General features: G+C 41.7%; 2 protein-coding genes across 3 annotated transcripts in view; both read right to left on the reverse strand.

Annotated features, from left to right (window-relative positions):
• Positions 1-15,623, reverse strand: part of LOC307166205 (craniofacial development protein 2-like) — a gene marked incomplete at its 3' end in the record, with an annotated part of 193,535 nt that overhangs the window by 103,146 nt on the left and 74,766 nt on the right. The gene's annotated exons all lie outside the window — the stretch shown is intronic.
• The window catches only part of prkcaa (protein kinase C, alpha, a), a 233,676-nt gene that overhangs the window by 89,564 nt on the left and 128,489 nt on the right, over positions 1-15,623 (reverse strand). For both annotated transcript variants that reach the window (XM_079883299.1, XM_079883300.1), the window contains exons 6-7: positions 3,864-4,020; positions 326-460 (exon numbers count right to left, since the gene is read on the reverse strand). In XM_079883299.1, the coding sequence (XP_079739425.1) occupies positions 326-460; positions 3,864-4,020 (292 nt within the window). The remainder of the gene's footprint in view (positions 1-325; positions 461-3,863; positions 4,021-15,623) is intronic.

Consider the following 15,623-nt stretch of genomic DNA (forward strand, 5'->3'; position numbering starts at 1 on the left):
CTTTTGTTTGATTTGTTCATTGCAAACAGCTGGAAGTCTGTAAATTTTACCAATAAACCTGATTTGCAATGGGGGTTGAATAATTTTGATTATGACTGTATCTTGTCTTCTGAAGACAATTGTGTTTTGGCATCATTGCAACATTTAATATGTGAACAAAAACATACATTACATTTTCCCGACTTTATGGGCAGAAATTAACTAATCCTGACATTAACTAATAATGGCAGAAAGAGACTGCTGAACAAAATTAGTGACCAAGTCATTTTCCTTTCCAAGACCTTTCCAAGATCTGCAAGAAAAAGACAAAGAGACATATCCTTACCATCCACACATTGGGGACTTCATGAGCTCGGACACACCAAAAGACATTGAGCCCATGAAGTCATTGCGGGTGGTTCTGTCCCAGTCCCACACCTCCACAGACAGCCGACGGTCCTTATCTGCTGGCTTCAGCTTACTGGAACACACACGCATACAGGATGAAGCATTGCATTAGCACTCCCCTTCATCATTCTAAAGCAGGGATTTCCATCTGCTCTCTTTCAGCAATATATATTATCCAGATTAAAAACTCCAAACAGTTTTCTATTTCTATTTATCTTATCACTTTTGTTATAATACTTATATTATTTTTGTAAATAATAACATGTTAATATTTACAATGATAAAGTTTTTTTTAAGGTTTGCTTATAAATTCCTTCAAAAAGAGAAACATGATTTCACACACTTAAAGGGACACTCCACCGTTTTATGAAATAGGGCTTATTCACCTTCTTTCCTACATTTAGATAGGTGGGCAAATGCATTTTTGTCTCAGTGCATGTATTATTTTAGTTTGACAGGGTCGGCGAGAGTAAAAGTGATATAAAAACAACAACAAACAAAAAAAACACCTAATTACTTCATGTGGCCTGCATATTCACAACGAGTACAAATAGCGATGCAGATTAACACTAGGCGATTTCCTAGGCAGATATTGACTTGGGACTATTAGGGTGAAGCATAGGCGAAGCACTGCTACTTGGGCGCAGAGATATCACGCAACACATGAAATCCCACGACTTCCATCAACATCCCGGCGTGAATAGTAGCTGGCTATTTTTCCTACAGTACATGAATGGCGATGAACATGGCTGATTTTGTGAGAGACGAAGAGGGTGACTTCTCAGAGAGTCAAGAGCCAGAACCATAAGTTACCTCTATGAAACAGAGTTTTCAGAAGATGAGCTGCATGCTTTGGAAATAGAACGACAGGAGGAGGAGGTTGCGATCGCTCAACAGCCTGAGGACGTGAGGATGAGAGCCAACATGAACTGGTGGTGTGAATGTGGGGGAATATGCCAATCTATGCCGACTGAAATAGAGTGTCTGTGCTGTGGCGAGTGGGACCATTTACTGCCATCGATGACCAGGCTCAACGCGTCAGATCAAGATGAGCGTGCCCGCAGTTGTGTCACAGCTACCGAGGATATTACGGCGTTGCCGTTGATCCATCCTGCAGTACTCGATTTTTTTCCCCGGTGTGATATAGTGAACTGGAAAAAACGCCCCATGCCGAATGGACCAAATGGACAGCTGTCCACAAAGTAAGTGATTATTTTAAATATGACACATGTATAGATCGACCCATATTATACCTGTATTCACAAGTTGTGGGATTTCATGTGTTGCGTGATATCTCTGCGCCCAAGTAGCAGTGCTTTGCCTGTGCTTCCCCCTAATATAGTCCCAAATCAATATCTGCCTAGGAAATCGCCTAGTGTGAATCTGCATCGCTATTTGTACTCGTTGTGAATACGCAGGCCACAAGAATTAATTAGGTGTTTTTTTTGTTTTGTTTTTATCACTTTTACTCAGGACATGCTAGCTGGCAACAAAGGATTCCATTCATTATGCTAAGCTAAGCTCGCCGACCCTGTCAAACTAAAACAATCCATGCACTGAGACAAAAATGTATTTGCCCACCTTTCTAAATGTAGGAAAGAAGGTGAATAAGCCCTATTTCAAAAAACGGTGGAGTGTTCCTTTAACTAAATGCTGAGTTCAGGTTTCTGAACAAACAAACTGTCAAATTGTTTGCATGTTGGCAGGTTTAGGTTCTCTTTTTGAATATGAAATATTTTACTTCATTTTCACTTAATTTGCATACATACATTTGATTGGACAGTCAGCCCTTCGAAAACTATTCTTAAGCTACTAGATGGGGGATAGATTATTATAGTGCTGTATAGTACAGATCAAGTTAATCAAATCATGAAATAAAATGTGCCCCCACGCTTAATATATATCCTTTGATTTGAACTTGTGACCTTTTTCTGATTTGTGCACAGGCCTACTCTATGGAAGTGACTCTGTAAATGTTCACACCACTATACCAGTGAGCAGCCATGTGAGATCTTTAATAACTTTTATATTTATAGTTTCATTTAAGAAACAAAATGTATCTGTATCTTCTTAATTTTTAGCATATGTCATATTATTTCATGCTTTTTTCCAGGAAGATATAAATAGTTGCTATTTTGAATGTTTGGTATGCATATGCATGTATTTTAAAGCTGTGAATCGGTCTGTCCTCCTTGGCTCTGATGGATCAGGGACATCAGTGATTCATCAGTGACACAGTGGGGATTTCTTTAAGACTGCAAGGGAAGCTCGGCTTCCCCTATAATGTCAAAAAATTAATGGTCAAATATGTACTGTTGTGTTAACATTTTATTGACTAAAAATGCGTTAGAAAACGTTCATCTCAAAGACGAGTTCGTTCAGAATCAGCTACATATGGCAGGTCGGCTGACTCGATTTCCTTCTCAAACATTCACGTAGCGTCACAGTGCATTTCCCTGTTGAAGCCCAGCGTCCATTGACTTCAATGGGGCTGCTTCGAACAGTTTTTTTCAGTGCTTCGAAACTAGATGGTTATTGGATAAATGCTGAGATTATGTCCCGCCCACGGACGCTCAGCTTCTCTGGGAGTGAATGAGGAGTGGGCTGGCCTGGACTCCGGGCTTCTGCGTGATGATTGGAGGGTCTGTCGAAAGGCTGCGTCTTCTTTTGATTGACAGCGATTTCATACAATAAAAAGTTGCTGATGCTGAAGCTATTCGAGCTCAGTCCCATCACGGATTTTTCAAATGTAGTTGAAAGACAAACTGCTGCAACCTATTTCTTGGTATTTGCTTGTCGAAATTGCTAGCCAATTTTCCTAATACATTTCACACAATTCTACATTTATACATTTATTATATTATTACTTATTATATTTTTTATATTATTAGTAGTAATAATTAAAAAAATAATTATTAAAATAATTAAAAAATATATATTATTATTAGTAGTATTATTATACTTTATTATATTATTATACCTTTATTATATTATTACATGTATACAATTATATTTAACTCTGCTGGCCATTGAGAGGACACTGGTCAAGTCACGGGAAAATACGCCTAGTTGGTACTACAGGGTCACTCTTACTCAGTGTCAATTTACGTATAAATAAATGGACAGTTTTTATGATGTAGGCTGAAAATGAGCTTCCCCTCTTTGAAAGACCAGCAGCCGCCACTGCAGTGACACATCAGTGAGGTATCAGTGATTTCATTAAAATGAATCAGAGGGTTATATAAAAAGTTTGACAGGACAGATTTGGCCCATGGGCCATCAGTTAAAGATCCATGATCTAAAAGCAGTTAAAGCCATATATTAAAACTGATGCTACAGTAAACCTATATGGAAGATTATAGAAATGGGTAAAACATAAAGTAATAATACAATGTTCATGCACATAAAACTAACACCAATGACACATTAATCCTGAATTTCAGGATATAAAATGAACATAAAATGTTGGGACTCACAATGTAAATGACTCATTCCAAGCTGGATTCAGGGAAGAACGGATGGTTTTTGTTTTCTGTTTCGTCTCATTTTTAGGGTCTGGAATTAACTTGAGTTTTACATATGGATCAGACAATCCATTCGGGTCCATTGGAATCATGTTCTTGCCCTCTCCAACTGCAACACAACAACATGCCAAATAAGAGACGAAATTACAAAAATAGAAATATGTAAATAAAATAGATCAGTGGTGCTCATAAACTCTGAACTGTGACATAATATGAAGAACTGACTTCATATTATACAAAACATTCCAGATCAGGCCCATGCTGTCAAAGCAGAAATGCAAATGCAGGTCTTGGTGTTCTTTGTTGAAACAATCTTATATGAAGGCATTTAATAACTGTCTGTCTGGTTTAGAATGCTACTTTATATGAGTACACATGACCAAATAGCACACACAAATATTGGGTTCCCTTTCAAGGAACTCGCGTTGCGTCAAGATTGACGCTATGGGAACGCTTTGCGTGATGATGTCTTGAAGCACATGTAAAATCAGTCCAATGGTGTGGCAGAACGTCAGATGTGGGTGACGTCACGAATCAGGAAGCTATAGCCTGCTTGAAAACAGAGAGCGTCAGCTTCTGTGTCTTCAGTAGCACTCTTTGTGAAACTGTCCACGTCTTATTTGGTGTTGTTTGTCTTTATATCATCATATATGCATTATGGCGAGCAAGCAGCAGTTTAGAGAGTGTGTGCACCCCTGCCCGTGTTATATAAAGGATGGGGACACACATGTTCTTTGTGTTGCTTGTTTGGGTGAGGAGCATGCCCAGTCAGCACTCGAGGGTGCTGGCTGTCAGCATTGCGATTCGCTTCCATTGCGGAAGCTCCGATACCGCCTGGCGTTCTTTTGCGAGGGTGCTCAGGCTCGCGTTCCCCAGGGCTCTGGTCCCGCTGCTGCCGAGCTACAGCGGCGATCGCAGTCTTGGGGTTCGCAAATGGATCTATCAGAGGGGTTTGAGATGGGCCCAGCCTTATCTCAGCCTTCACCTGATAGATCCAGTGCCTCTTCTCAGGGTTTGGAAGCACGCGCTGCGGTTCCTTCCGCCCCGATGGAGGCACCAATATTGCAACTATCCAGTTCTGAGGAGCTGTGCCCGGTTGCATAAAGCACCTTAAGTTTTTCCCTTAAGTATGATACTTAAGGGGCGATTTCCCCTTACCTAAGAGAATAACTTAAGGGTGTTGCATATAATCTCTTAAACGGTTCTCTTAGGTAAGGGAAACATTTAAGTGTTTCACGACAGCGATCCTGGATTCACGTTATAAAAGTCTGTTGTTGCCATAGATACGCAAAACACTAACACGCCGTGTCGCGGCGTCTACAACTGTATCACACACCGGACGCGCACTTTCTCAGTTTATGGCCAGCATATTGTTATGTTTAAGGACATTATGGAATTAAGATAATGTCTGTACGTTATGTTATGACTGTACTGTACAATTAAATATGATCGTTGCTGTCTGCAGTCTGAACACTTTACCTCAGAGCGTCCGTTAACTGAATGAATTGAGAATATCACCTGAAAATCCGATACACACTAATTGTAGCCTACATTTATTGAATGGTAGCCGATTTATGCACGTGTAAAACATATCCCACTACTGAAAACTCCCAGTTGCAAAAAAACGCAGTGCTATTAGCAGTTGTAACACCGCAGGTAAAGAGTGGTTGCGATGTGTGACATGGTCAAGGTCGCTCTCTAGTTTGTTAGCGATTTATTGCGCAAATATTGCGCGTCGATCAAATCGGTATTCTTGCAACAATTTTTCATCGCTAAGATGGTCCAAAGGGTTCTCCCTATCCCTAAAAATTCTTCTTGGCACATAATGATCTTCAGCTGGTTCCATAAATTCAGCCATGTCGTCTTATTTTTGTCCGCGTTACTCTTAAGGTTACGATTTCCAAACCTTAAGTTATACTTAGGGAAATGACCGTTAAGGGGTTTTATGCAACACTTAACGCTTTTTAAGGGATTATTTAAGTGAAAAAACAGCATTTAAGGGAAATTCTAAGTGTTTATGACGTTTCACTTAAAGTAACACTTAAGGGTTTTTTTCTGCAACACCCTTAGGTTTAAGAGAAACATAAGGGCGAACTTAAGGGAAAATTACACTTAAGGTGCTTTATGCAACCGGGCACAGGATGTTGTCAGTATTGAGGCTGAAACTGAGGATTCACCACCTCAGTCTCATGCTTTCAAAGAGCTTCGACTAGAGCTGTAGAGAGACTGAGTATCGATTGGCCAGCTGATAAACAGGACGTTCGTTCGAAAAGTAAACTCGACGAACGTTTCCTGCCTACTAGACCTGAGGTAGTTTGTGAACTACGTCGAGCCACAGATCTTTCCCTCAGGGCCACCAAGGAGACGGCAAAATCCATCGGCCGTTCTATGGCAGCCCTGGTGGCCACTGAGAGGCATTTGTGGCTCAACCTCAGTAATATTAAGGAGAAAGAGAAAAACTTTCTGATGGATGCTCCTTTATCCACTACTGGCCTCTTCGGCGACGCCGTTAATTCCGCTGTTGAGAAGTTTCAAGAGGCATCTAAACAGGCAGCCGCCTTTCAGAAACTCCTCCCCCGTCGTTCTCATCCCGAGACTGCTGAGCGGGAGCAGCCTCAATCTTCTAAAATGAGCTCTTCACACCGTGCCACCCAAAAGCAAAGCGTTGCCTCCCGTGCCACCCCACAGAAGTCCCGGGGACACGTGGGGCGCTCTCAACCCCAGCCTTTGAAGGGTAAAACGGATCTGAGGACCGTTATTATTGCTAAGAAGGCTGCGGGGAAAAGGTCCTGACGCCCGAGGGCTCAGGCCAGTGAGGGCAGTCCCCCCCGAAGCAGAGCGGTCAACACCTCTTTTTATGGTGCCCATCTCCCTTCGGTGCCCCTCCAGAGCAGTCCATTCAGTCGTTCCCTGCCGGTCCACCATTACAGGGCGACAGACAGACTACTCAACAACAACAAAATCCAGAAACCAGTCTCGAGAGATCCTGCAGACCGTAGAAAAAGGGTATCTAATACAGTTTGGGTCTCGCCCACCTCAGTTTATGGGGGTCCTTCCCACAGTGGTGGACCCCGAGCAGGTTCTGGTTATGGAACAAGAAGTGAACACTCTGTTGCAGAAAGGGGCCATAGAATATGTACCTCCCTCCAACAGGGAAACCGGGTTTTACAATCGGTACTTCATAGTTCCAAAAAAGGACGGGGGATTGCGTCCCATTCTGGATCTTCGAGTTCTAAACGAGTCCATCATGCAACTCAAGTTCAAAATGTTCAGATCCGAGGACTGGTTTGTCACGATAGATCTCAAGGGTGCATATTTCCATATCTCCATCTGTCCATGTCACAGGAAGTTCCTGAGGTTTGCTTTCGGGGGCAAAGCTTACCAATATCGAGTTATTCCATTCGGCCTAGCTTTATCACCCCGCACTTTCACCAAATGCCTGGATGCAGCTCTGGCGACCCTGCCCCTTCAGGGTATTCGCATTATGAACTACATCGACGATTGGTTTATTCTAGCTCAGTCGCATCAGTTGTTCTCGCCCACATGAAAGAGTTGGGGTTACGGCTAAACGCCAAAAAGAGTGTGCTTTCTCCACTTCAGAGGACCACTTTTCTAGGTGTGGTTTGGGATTCAGTGTCGATGCAGGCGCGCCTGTCACCGCCACGTATAGAGTCCATCCTTGCAGCTGTGAAAAGTATAAAGCTAGGCCAGTCACTCACTGTCAAACAGTTCCAGAGACTGTTGGGCCTGATGGCAGCAGCTTCCAACGTGATACCTTTTGGACTACTGCACATGAGGCCCCTGCAGTGATGGCTCAGGACCAGAGGGTTTACCCCGAGGGGCAACCCATTTCGCACAATCAGGGTCACGCAGCGATGCTTACGTGCCCTGGTTATGTGGAAGAAACCGTGGTTCCTGTCCCAAGGCCCCGTGCTGGGAGCTCCTTGTCGTCGCAAGTTGCTTAGGGCTGGGGAGCGATCCTAGAGGGTCGCTCAACTCAAGGTCTGTGGAACGACCATCATCTTTCATGGCACATCAACCGTCTGGAGATGTTGGCTGTATTTCTGGCTCTAAAGTATTTTCTCACAGATCTCAGGGGACACCATGTTCTTGTACACACAGAACACACATCGGTAGTCGCCTATATAAATCACTAAGGGGGTTTGCGCTCACGCCCACTATGCAAACTGGCACACCATATCTTCTTATGGTCCATATCTTCATATCTTCTTATGGGGAAGCTGTTGTCGCTCAGAGCAGCTTACATCCCTGGGGCCCAGAATTTAAGAGCAGACATTCTGTCGAGACAGGGGCTGAGGCCCGGGGAATGGAGGCTCCACCCCGAGGTTGTGGAGCAGATATGGAGGGTGTTCGGCCAAGCTCAAGTGGATCTGATTGCGTCTCGAGAGACATCTCACTGTCCACTTTGGTTCTCTGTCACGTATCCAGCTCCTTTGGGACTGGACACTATGGTACAGACGTGGCCGAGGCTACGTCTATATGCTTTTCGCCCAATCGCTCTGCTCCTGGGAGTTCTGGAGAGAGTTTGCAGGGACCGGGTTCGCCTACTTCTTGTAGCCCCGCGCTGGCAGGGCAGAGTATGGTCCCCGATCTCATGTCTCTCCTCGACGGGCCTCCACTGGAGCTACCCGTCAGGAGGGACATTCTGTCCCATGCAGGGGGCTTGATATTTCACCCCCGACCAGAACTGTGGAACCTGTGGGCCTGGCCTCTGAGAGGGCCCAGCTCAAAGGCTCAACTGAGGTTGTAGAGACCATTCTACATTCCAGAGCTCCCTCCACGAGGAAACTTTATTAAGTGGAGAGTCTTCACTTCATGGTGTAGTGACCGTCGACTGGACCCAGTTAACTGCCCAGTCGGTACAGTGCTGGAGTTCTTGCAGGTGTGGTTCACTGCAGGTCTAACCCCGTCCACTTTAAAGGTTTATGTGGCAGCCATAGGTGCTTACCACATTCCTTTGGGTGGAATGTCTTTGGGGAAGGACCCTCTGGTATCTCGTTTCCTTCGTGGCACTCTGAGGCTGAGGCCTGCAGCTCGTACCAGGGTGCCGACTTGACATTTGGCTATTGTTCTCCAAGGCTTTTCCCTGGCCCCTTTCGAGCCAATAGAGTAGGTTCCTGTCAAATTCTTGACTTTGAAAGCTCTGTTCCTCCTCGCTATTTCTTCTCTTAAGAGAATAGGGGATTTAAAAGCACTGTCGGTTGCTCCCTCGTACTTAGAATTCGCATTTGGCATGGTCAAAGCGTTCCTTCACCCTAAACCAGGCTATATCCCGAAGGTCCCCACCAATGTGGTTAGACCTATTGTTCTGCAGGCCTTTTGTCCTCCTCCCTTCCAGAATCCAGACCAGGAAAGGAATAATTTGCTCTGCCCAGTCCGGGTGTTACATGCTTATGTCCACAGAGCTGCCTGTGGCGTAAAACTGATCAACTGTTTGTGTGTTTTGGGTCCCCCACATCTAAGCAAAGAATGAGCAAGTGGGTGGTTGAGGCTATCTCACTTGCTTATGAGTCGGCCGGACAGCCTTCCCCTATGGCTGTTTGTTCTCACTCTACAAGCAGTATGGCGGCCTCCAAGGCCCTTATATCTGGTGTTTCCCTCCAAGACGTCTTTGATGTGGCAGGCTGGTCCTCACCGCACACTTTCGTCAGGTTTTATTCTCTGGACCTGGACTCTACACCAGGGTCTCAGGTACTGTTGTCCTAGTGCTGCTCGCTCGATTTCACACTGGACAGACATTCGTAGCTATGGTGGCATTGGTATAGACGTTCCCATAGCGTCAATCTCGACGCAACGCAAGTTCCCTTGAAAGGGAACACCTAGGTTACGACTGTAACCTCGGTTCCCTGAAGAGGGAACAAGCATTGCGTCACCTTGCCATATCTCCTTCATGCCTGTCAGCGACTACTTCAGACTGTACGAAGCTGACGCTCTCTGTTTTCGAGCAGGCTTTATAGCTTCCTGGTTCGTGACGTCACCTGCATCTGACGTTCTTCCACACCATTGGACTGATTTTACATGTGCTTCAAGATATCATCACGCGAAGCGTTCCCATAGCGTCAATCTATACGCAACGCTCGTTCCCTCTTCAGGGAACCAAGGTTACAGTCGCAACCTAGGCGTTTTCATGTTTTATGGGGACATTCCAAAGACATAATGATTTTTATACTGCCCAAACTGTATTCCCTTATTCCCTAACCCTACCTCTAAACCTACCCATCACAGAAAAAAGAAAAAAAAAAAAAAAAGAAAAAAAACATCACTTGGTATGTTTTATAGGCTACACCAAAAATGGCCCCACAAGAACAAGGATTTTGGATATTTCCAGAAACGTAGGATATACCTGAACCACACACACACACACACACACACACACACACACACACACACACACACTAGGGGTGGAACGGTACATGTATTCGTATTGAAACTAAACGGTATGGGTGTCACGGTTCGGTGCATGAATATACACGGAGAATACACGGTATAAAAATAAATAAAACTCGTGCGCAAATTAATTAATGTAATACGATACTACTGTTAGATACGCATGTTCTTTAGGGACACCTAATCTGTAGCCCCGCCTTATCTCTCAAGCTTTGTGGCTATAATGGACAGGCTGCGATGTCAAGATTGCTATGCTGGAATATGTTGTGTGTGTGCGTGCGTGCGTGCGTGCGTGTGTGTGTGTGAGAGAGGCGCGGGCGCGATCGAACAGTGGAAACATAAAAACATACTCCATCATTTTGTTCATACAGGACATCATTCAAACTGCAAAGTGTTTACTTATATTTGTGTACACTCGCAATAAAACACAACGTTGTGCTTTTGTCAAACTGTAAACTCTTGTCAAAGGCCCTGTCCCAAATGGCACACTTCATATGCACTTTCGGTCTTGTGGACTTACGATGGCTGCCGCGTGCGCGTGTCCATTAAGTCCGTGAGACCGTAGGGTGTCCCATTTGTCATTTTAGGCCTCAGAAGGGTGCTCGCGAGCACCCCCTTTGCGGTCGATATGCACCCTCGATGCGCACTTTTGCCGAGCCCGCAGTGACTTATTCCCGACAGTCAAAGCGTCATTATGTCACGAAAGTGCGGACTCGTAGGAAGACCACAAGTGCTTAGGGTGCCATTTGGGACAGGGCCAAACTGTAACCTACAACTGTCACCCAACCAAAATCTCTCTCTCTCTCTCTCTCTCTCTCTCTCTCTCTCTCTCTCTCTCTCTCTCTCTCTCTCTCTCTCTCTCTCTCTCTCTCTCTCTCTCTCTCTCTCTCTCTCTCTCTCTCTCTCTCTCTCTCTCTCTCTCTCTCTCTCTCTCTCACTCACACACACACACACACACACACTCACACACATACACACACACACACACACTGTTTAAAAGCAAAAAATATTTATTCAACCCCATTTAACCCTCTGGGGTCTAAGGTGTATTTGGGGTCCTTGAGATGTTCTGACATGCCCTGACATTTTTGCTTTTTTCAGTTGCTTATAAACATATTAATGGCAAAAAAAAATTACACACTATTTAGCACAAACAGGGCTACCATGAAATGTGAGCAACAAGAATGTACATGTCTGCATTTTTGAGAGAATAATGTTTATGCGTGGTTATTGAAAAAACTAAAAACTAAAGTTTCTGAAATAAGGCCATAAAACACATTCTAAATATGTGCCAATAAGACTTTTGTCTAAAAGATGTCATCGCCTAGTGTTTTTTCTTCAAAATGAAGTGAAAATCACCCTGCCTTATCATTCACATAACACAATACATTGATTTGAATTTTGCAAAGCACTTTCTGTTTGGAAAGGCCATATGCGGAGTGGGCGTCAACGGTCATGTATATGTAGTAGTTCACACCTGAGGAGACAATGGGGCCCGCATACTTAATTAGCCATTCATTCAGGTGAGTCACTGAGCCACAAGAATGCAAGAGCAACAGTTGGAAGCATCTCAATTCTTTTTTATTTTTCCTCATATTGTGCTTGCAATTTGGCCTATAATATCCAAGGAAAACATGTCTAGTAATTGTGCAGTTAATTCTCATACTGTATTTTCAGTTTTGGAATATTTATGCTCTCCCCAAATTTGTCAATAATAAAACACAATAAAAGTTATTTAAAGAAAAGGCTTATATTTACCTTTTAATAGTTTGTTTACATCTACCTTGTAAATATATTTTTTTATTAAAAAGGTTACAATTACAACAACAATTCAAGTGTAATCTTTCTTTGTAAAAACTAAAGTATACATTTTATCATACATATTTCAAAGTTAAGGATTTGATTGATTATTTGATAACTTTATTTTTGACAAAACATATTATATTTAACATAAGCAAATATTGGCAAACAAAAGCTTATTTGAGGTGGCAGATATTTTACATTAAAAATGTATAATCTATCCAAAACTAATCAACGAAATGTTGTCTTTCATATGTCTGTAACATAGGTCTTTCATTTTTATTATAAGAAATATAAATGTTAATTTGCAGTTTAAATCCAGGAAATTTGTTAATGAAAAAATTATTAAAAGTAAGATACAATTGATACAAAACGAAATTCGTTTTAAAGAAAGAATTTGTACTTTCTGTTTTGAGGTCTCTGTGAAAGTTTGAAAGTCTTTTAGTGATTTTTTTAGAGCGCTCGCGTCCATAATGGAGAACTGTCACGTAATATTGTTTTTCCTCATAAATGCGAACACGAAAAATAAAAGACAAAAGACTTTTAAGTAAAACTTACTCCGAAATTGTGTTCTCGGCGGAATTCGCTCTTCAAAATGCTGCCGTTCGTCGTCTGAGTTACAATCTTCCTCTGAGGAAAAGGTGCATCCTCGCCGTCCTCATCTGAAGGGCGTCTTTATTACCGGAGAGGCGTGTCATACTCAAAACGCGATGAACTATCAGTAAGTCTGATGAAGAAACTTTTTATGGCATTGATCGGGGGGCGGGTGCGCTGCATACTAGATCATCTAACTATTTACATGTGAATCGCGCCGGGGGCGGGGCGGCCGCAGCTGATTATAGACATAATGAGGCAGAAGGAAAAACGGTACCTCTCCTTGCTTTCAAACGGATTACATGAGTTGAAAACATTTGTTTTTTATATAAATTACTTCATTTAAAAGAGGAGATTTCAAGCTTCATAAAGACATATCTCACGTGCCTGTGTGAGAAGTATTCGCTGAGTTATGATTCATTTTCGGACGCGTTTCAGAATGGACTACACGGACAGAGAGAAGGCAGAACTCGCTTCGTGTTTATTTTTCTTTATTTGGCGAAAAGCACAACACTTTGTTTTTATTGTGAGTGTACACAAAAATAATACACACTTAACAGGATAGATTGATGTATAACACAAGCATATAAGATAAAAATTAATATTTTTATTTGATTATTTTTTTGCACTCATACGGAAAAAAACGAGCCTATCGCGCCGGCGCGATAGCCGACCTCAGGGGGTTAAAAACTGCCTGTTGCTGCCATCTTTTGGACATTCATCATATTGCCTTGGTTTTCATTTCTTGTCCTCAAACAGAGCACTAATCTGTTTATTTTTAAGTTACACATTCTACATTGATTAAAAAATAAAATCAAATGTGTTTTTAATGGTAGTATTATTTTATACAGAAATAAATTATTTATAATTAAGATGAGAATAAAGTTAGTGTTAATTAAAATTTTAAGGAAAACAAATATATTGATCTGAAATATAGCAAAATAATTTTAAATTAATTCAGGTACAATTACCAAACATATCTCAATGTCTTTTTTTATTAATTTATTTAATAAACTAATTATATAAAACTATTGTCAATGCACTACAAATAAACTGGCTCTATGCCTTTACTTTATTAATAAAACTTATTTTAAAAATACAAGGCTTCAGACATTTATTTTCCTTTGGTGGTACAGCCTGAGACATGCACAATAATAATAAAAAAAATGCCTTCTGCATTTTTGTTTTGCTTTTCCCTCCATTGTACCAAACTCGTACCAAACCGTGATGTCTTAACCGAGGTATGAACCGAACCGTGACTTCTGTGTACCGTTCCACTCCTAACACACACACACACACACACACACACACACACACACACACACACACACACACACACACACACACAAATTGCATAAGGCAGCACGGAATTTCCTTTACTCAAATCCACAGAAAGGTTAGAATTTGAATATATAAAAATGTCACAACCAAAAGGGTAAATGCAAACATGCGGCGCGCCACTAAAAATTGTGGCAGTGAATATGATGAAACACAAGGGGCACAATAAAACTATATGTGGAGAATCTGTGGAGGGATTTTTGTGAGTGAAGTAGACACATTGACAGATTACAACATCTAACACACACTCTGTCTGAGAATGCAAATATCAACATTGACAACCTGAATGCCTGAATTGCCTAAGTTTGACAGGTAGAAGGCGCCCTACAATTTCATGACACCACATGTCTCTGTATGCTTTTGTCTTTTTATCCATCCATCCAATTTCAAAGCACTTTATTGACATGACATTAGACACAATACCACAAACCATTAATTCAAAATCCAATAACATAGCATAGCGTAAAAATTCAACAAAATAGAGCTAAAATGGAATAATAAAATAGCAAAAAGTCCTTATTTCTAAAGACATAACATTCTAAAACAAATGCCTAACATTTACATTTAAAAGGGGCTCTAATTTAACTGACCACAACAATTTCTAGCCTGGCACAGCTTAGCCATAGATGTGTGAAAGTGAATTTGGATGTAACACAAACACCCACAATTGTGCTGAATGACTGGTTTCTGGGAAATAGGAAAAGGAAGCAACTTTCTTAAAAAAAAAAAAAAAAAAAGAGAGAGCAGAACTGTGTAGAAAGGGAGAGAGGGTAGGCAAACGTTTCAAAAGTGATGGAGTTTCAGTCAGAACAGAAGTAATTTTTTTTTTTTTTTTAATTCAGTCCAATTTATTCTTCTGTTTTTCATATGCTGAAACTCTCAGGAGAAAACGGTGGCATGCAAATGGAGGTTCAAGCCCATAAACAGATCTGGAAAAAAAAGAAAAAAAAAATCCTCCCTTGGACCATCCCTTCAAAATAAACGTTGCTTGCATATTTGTTTTCCTCTTAGAGTAAATGTTTTAAAGCTCTTTTAACTACACTCTGAGGTCTTCCCCTCAGAGGTGTGATGTATGATGGATTATATTCAAAATAAAAGTATATTACATTGCCAAAAGACATCTTAATACCTTCTTAATAAAGGCTTTTGGCTATTCCAGTAATGATAAATCTTAATGCTATAGACCTTATGTAGCCCCGCCCCTTGTCAGCACTGCGCTCGTTGTCTTTTGACTTCCTGTCTATATTTTCACAGCGATTCTGCGTGTTTATTAATGAACGGCTCGTTTTAAAATCTTCCCGGTCGACTGACATTTGTTAAGTCATCAGCTTTAAACATCACAGTCCTCATGATAACTTTCGTTAACTTTACATTAAGTAAATCCACTTCAAAAGCTAATTACTCCTGGACATCAATGCCATATAAATATACAGAGTGACCGCAAAAACGGAAGTTGAAAGACAATATTCTAAAGATGGCGGTGCCCTCGTTTCTCTGGCGCATAAGGTATATAGATTACACAATAACATTCTAGAGAATTATGTGCATCCAACTTTAATGCAACAGCTTGAG

Source organism: Squalius cephalus (genome assembly GCF_949319135.1).
Source record: "Squalius cephalus genome assembly, chromosome: 10".
Classification (NCBI taxonomy): Eukaryota; Metazoa; Chordata; class Actinopteri; order Cypriniformes; family Leuciscidae; genus Squalius; species Squalius cephalus.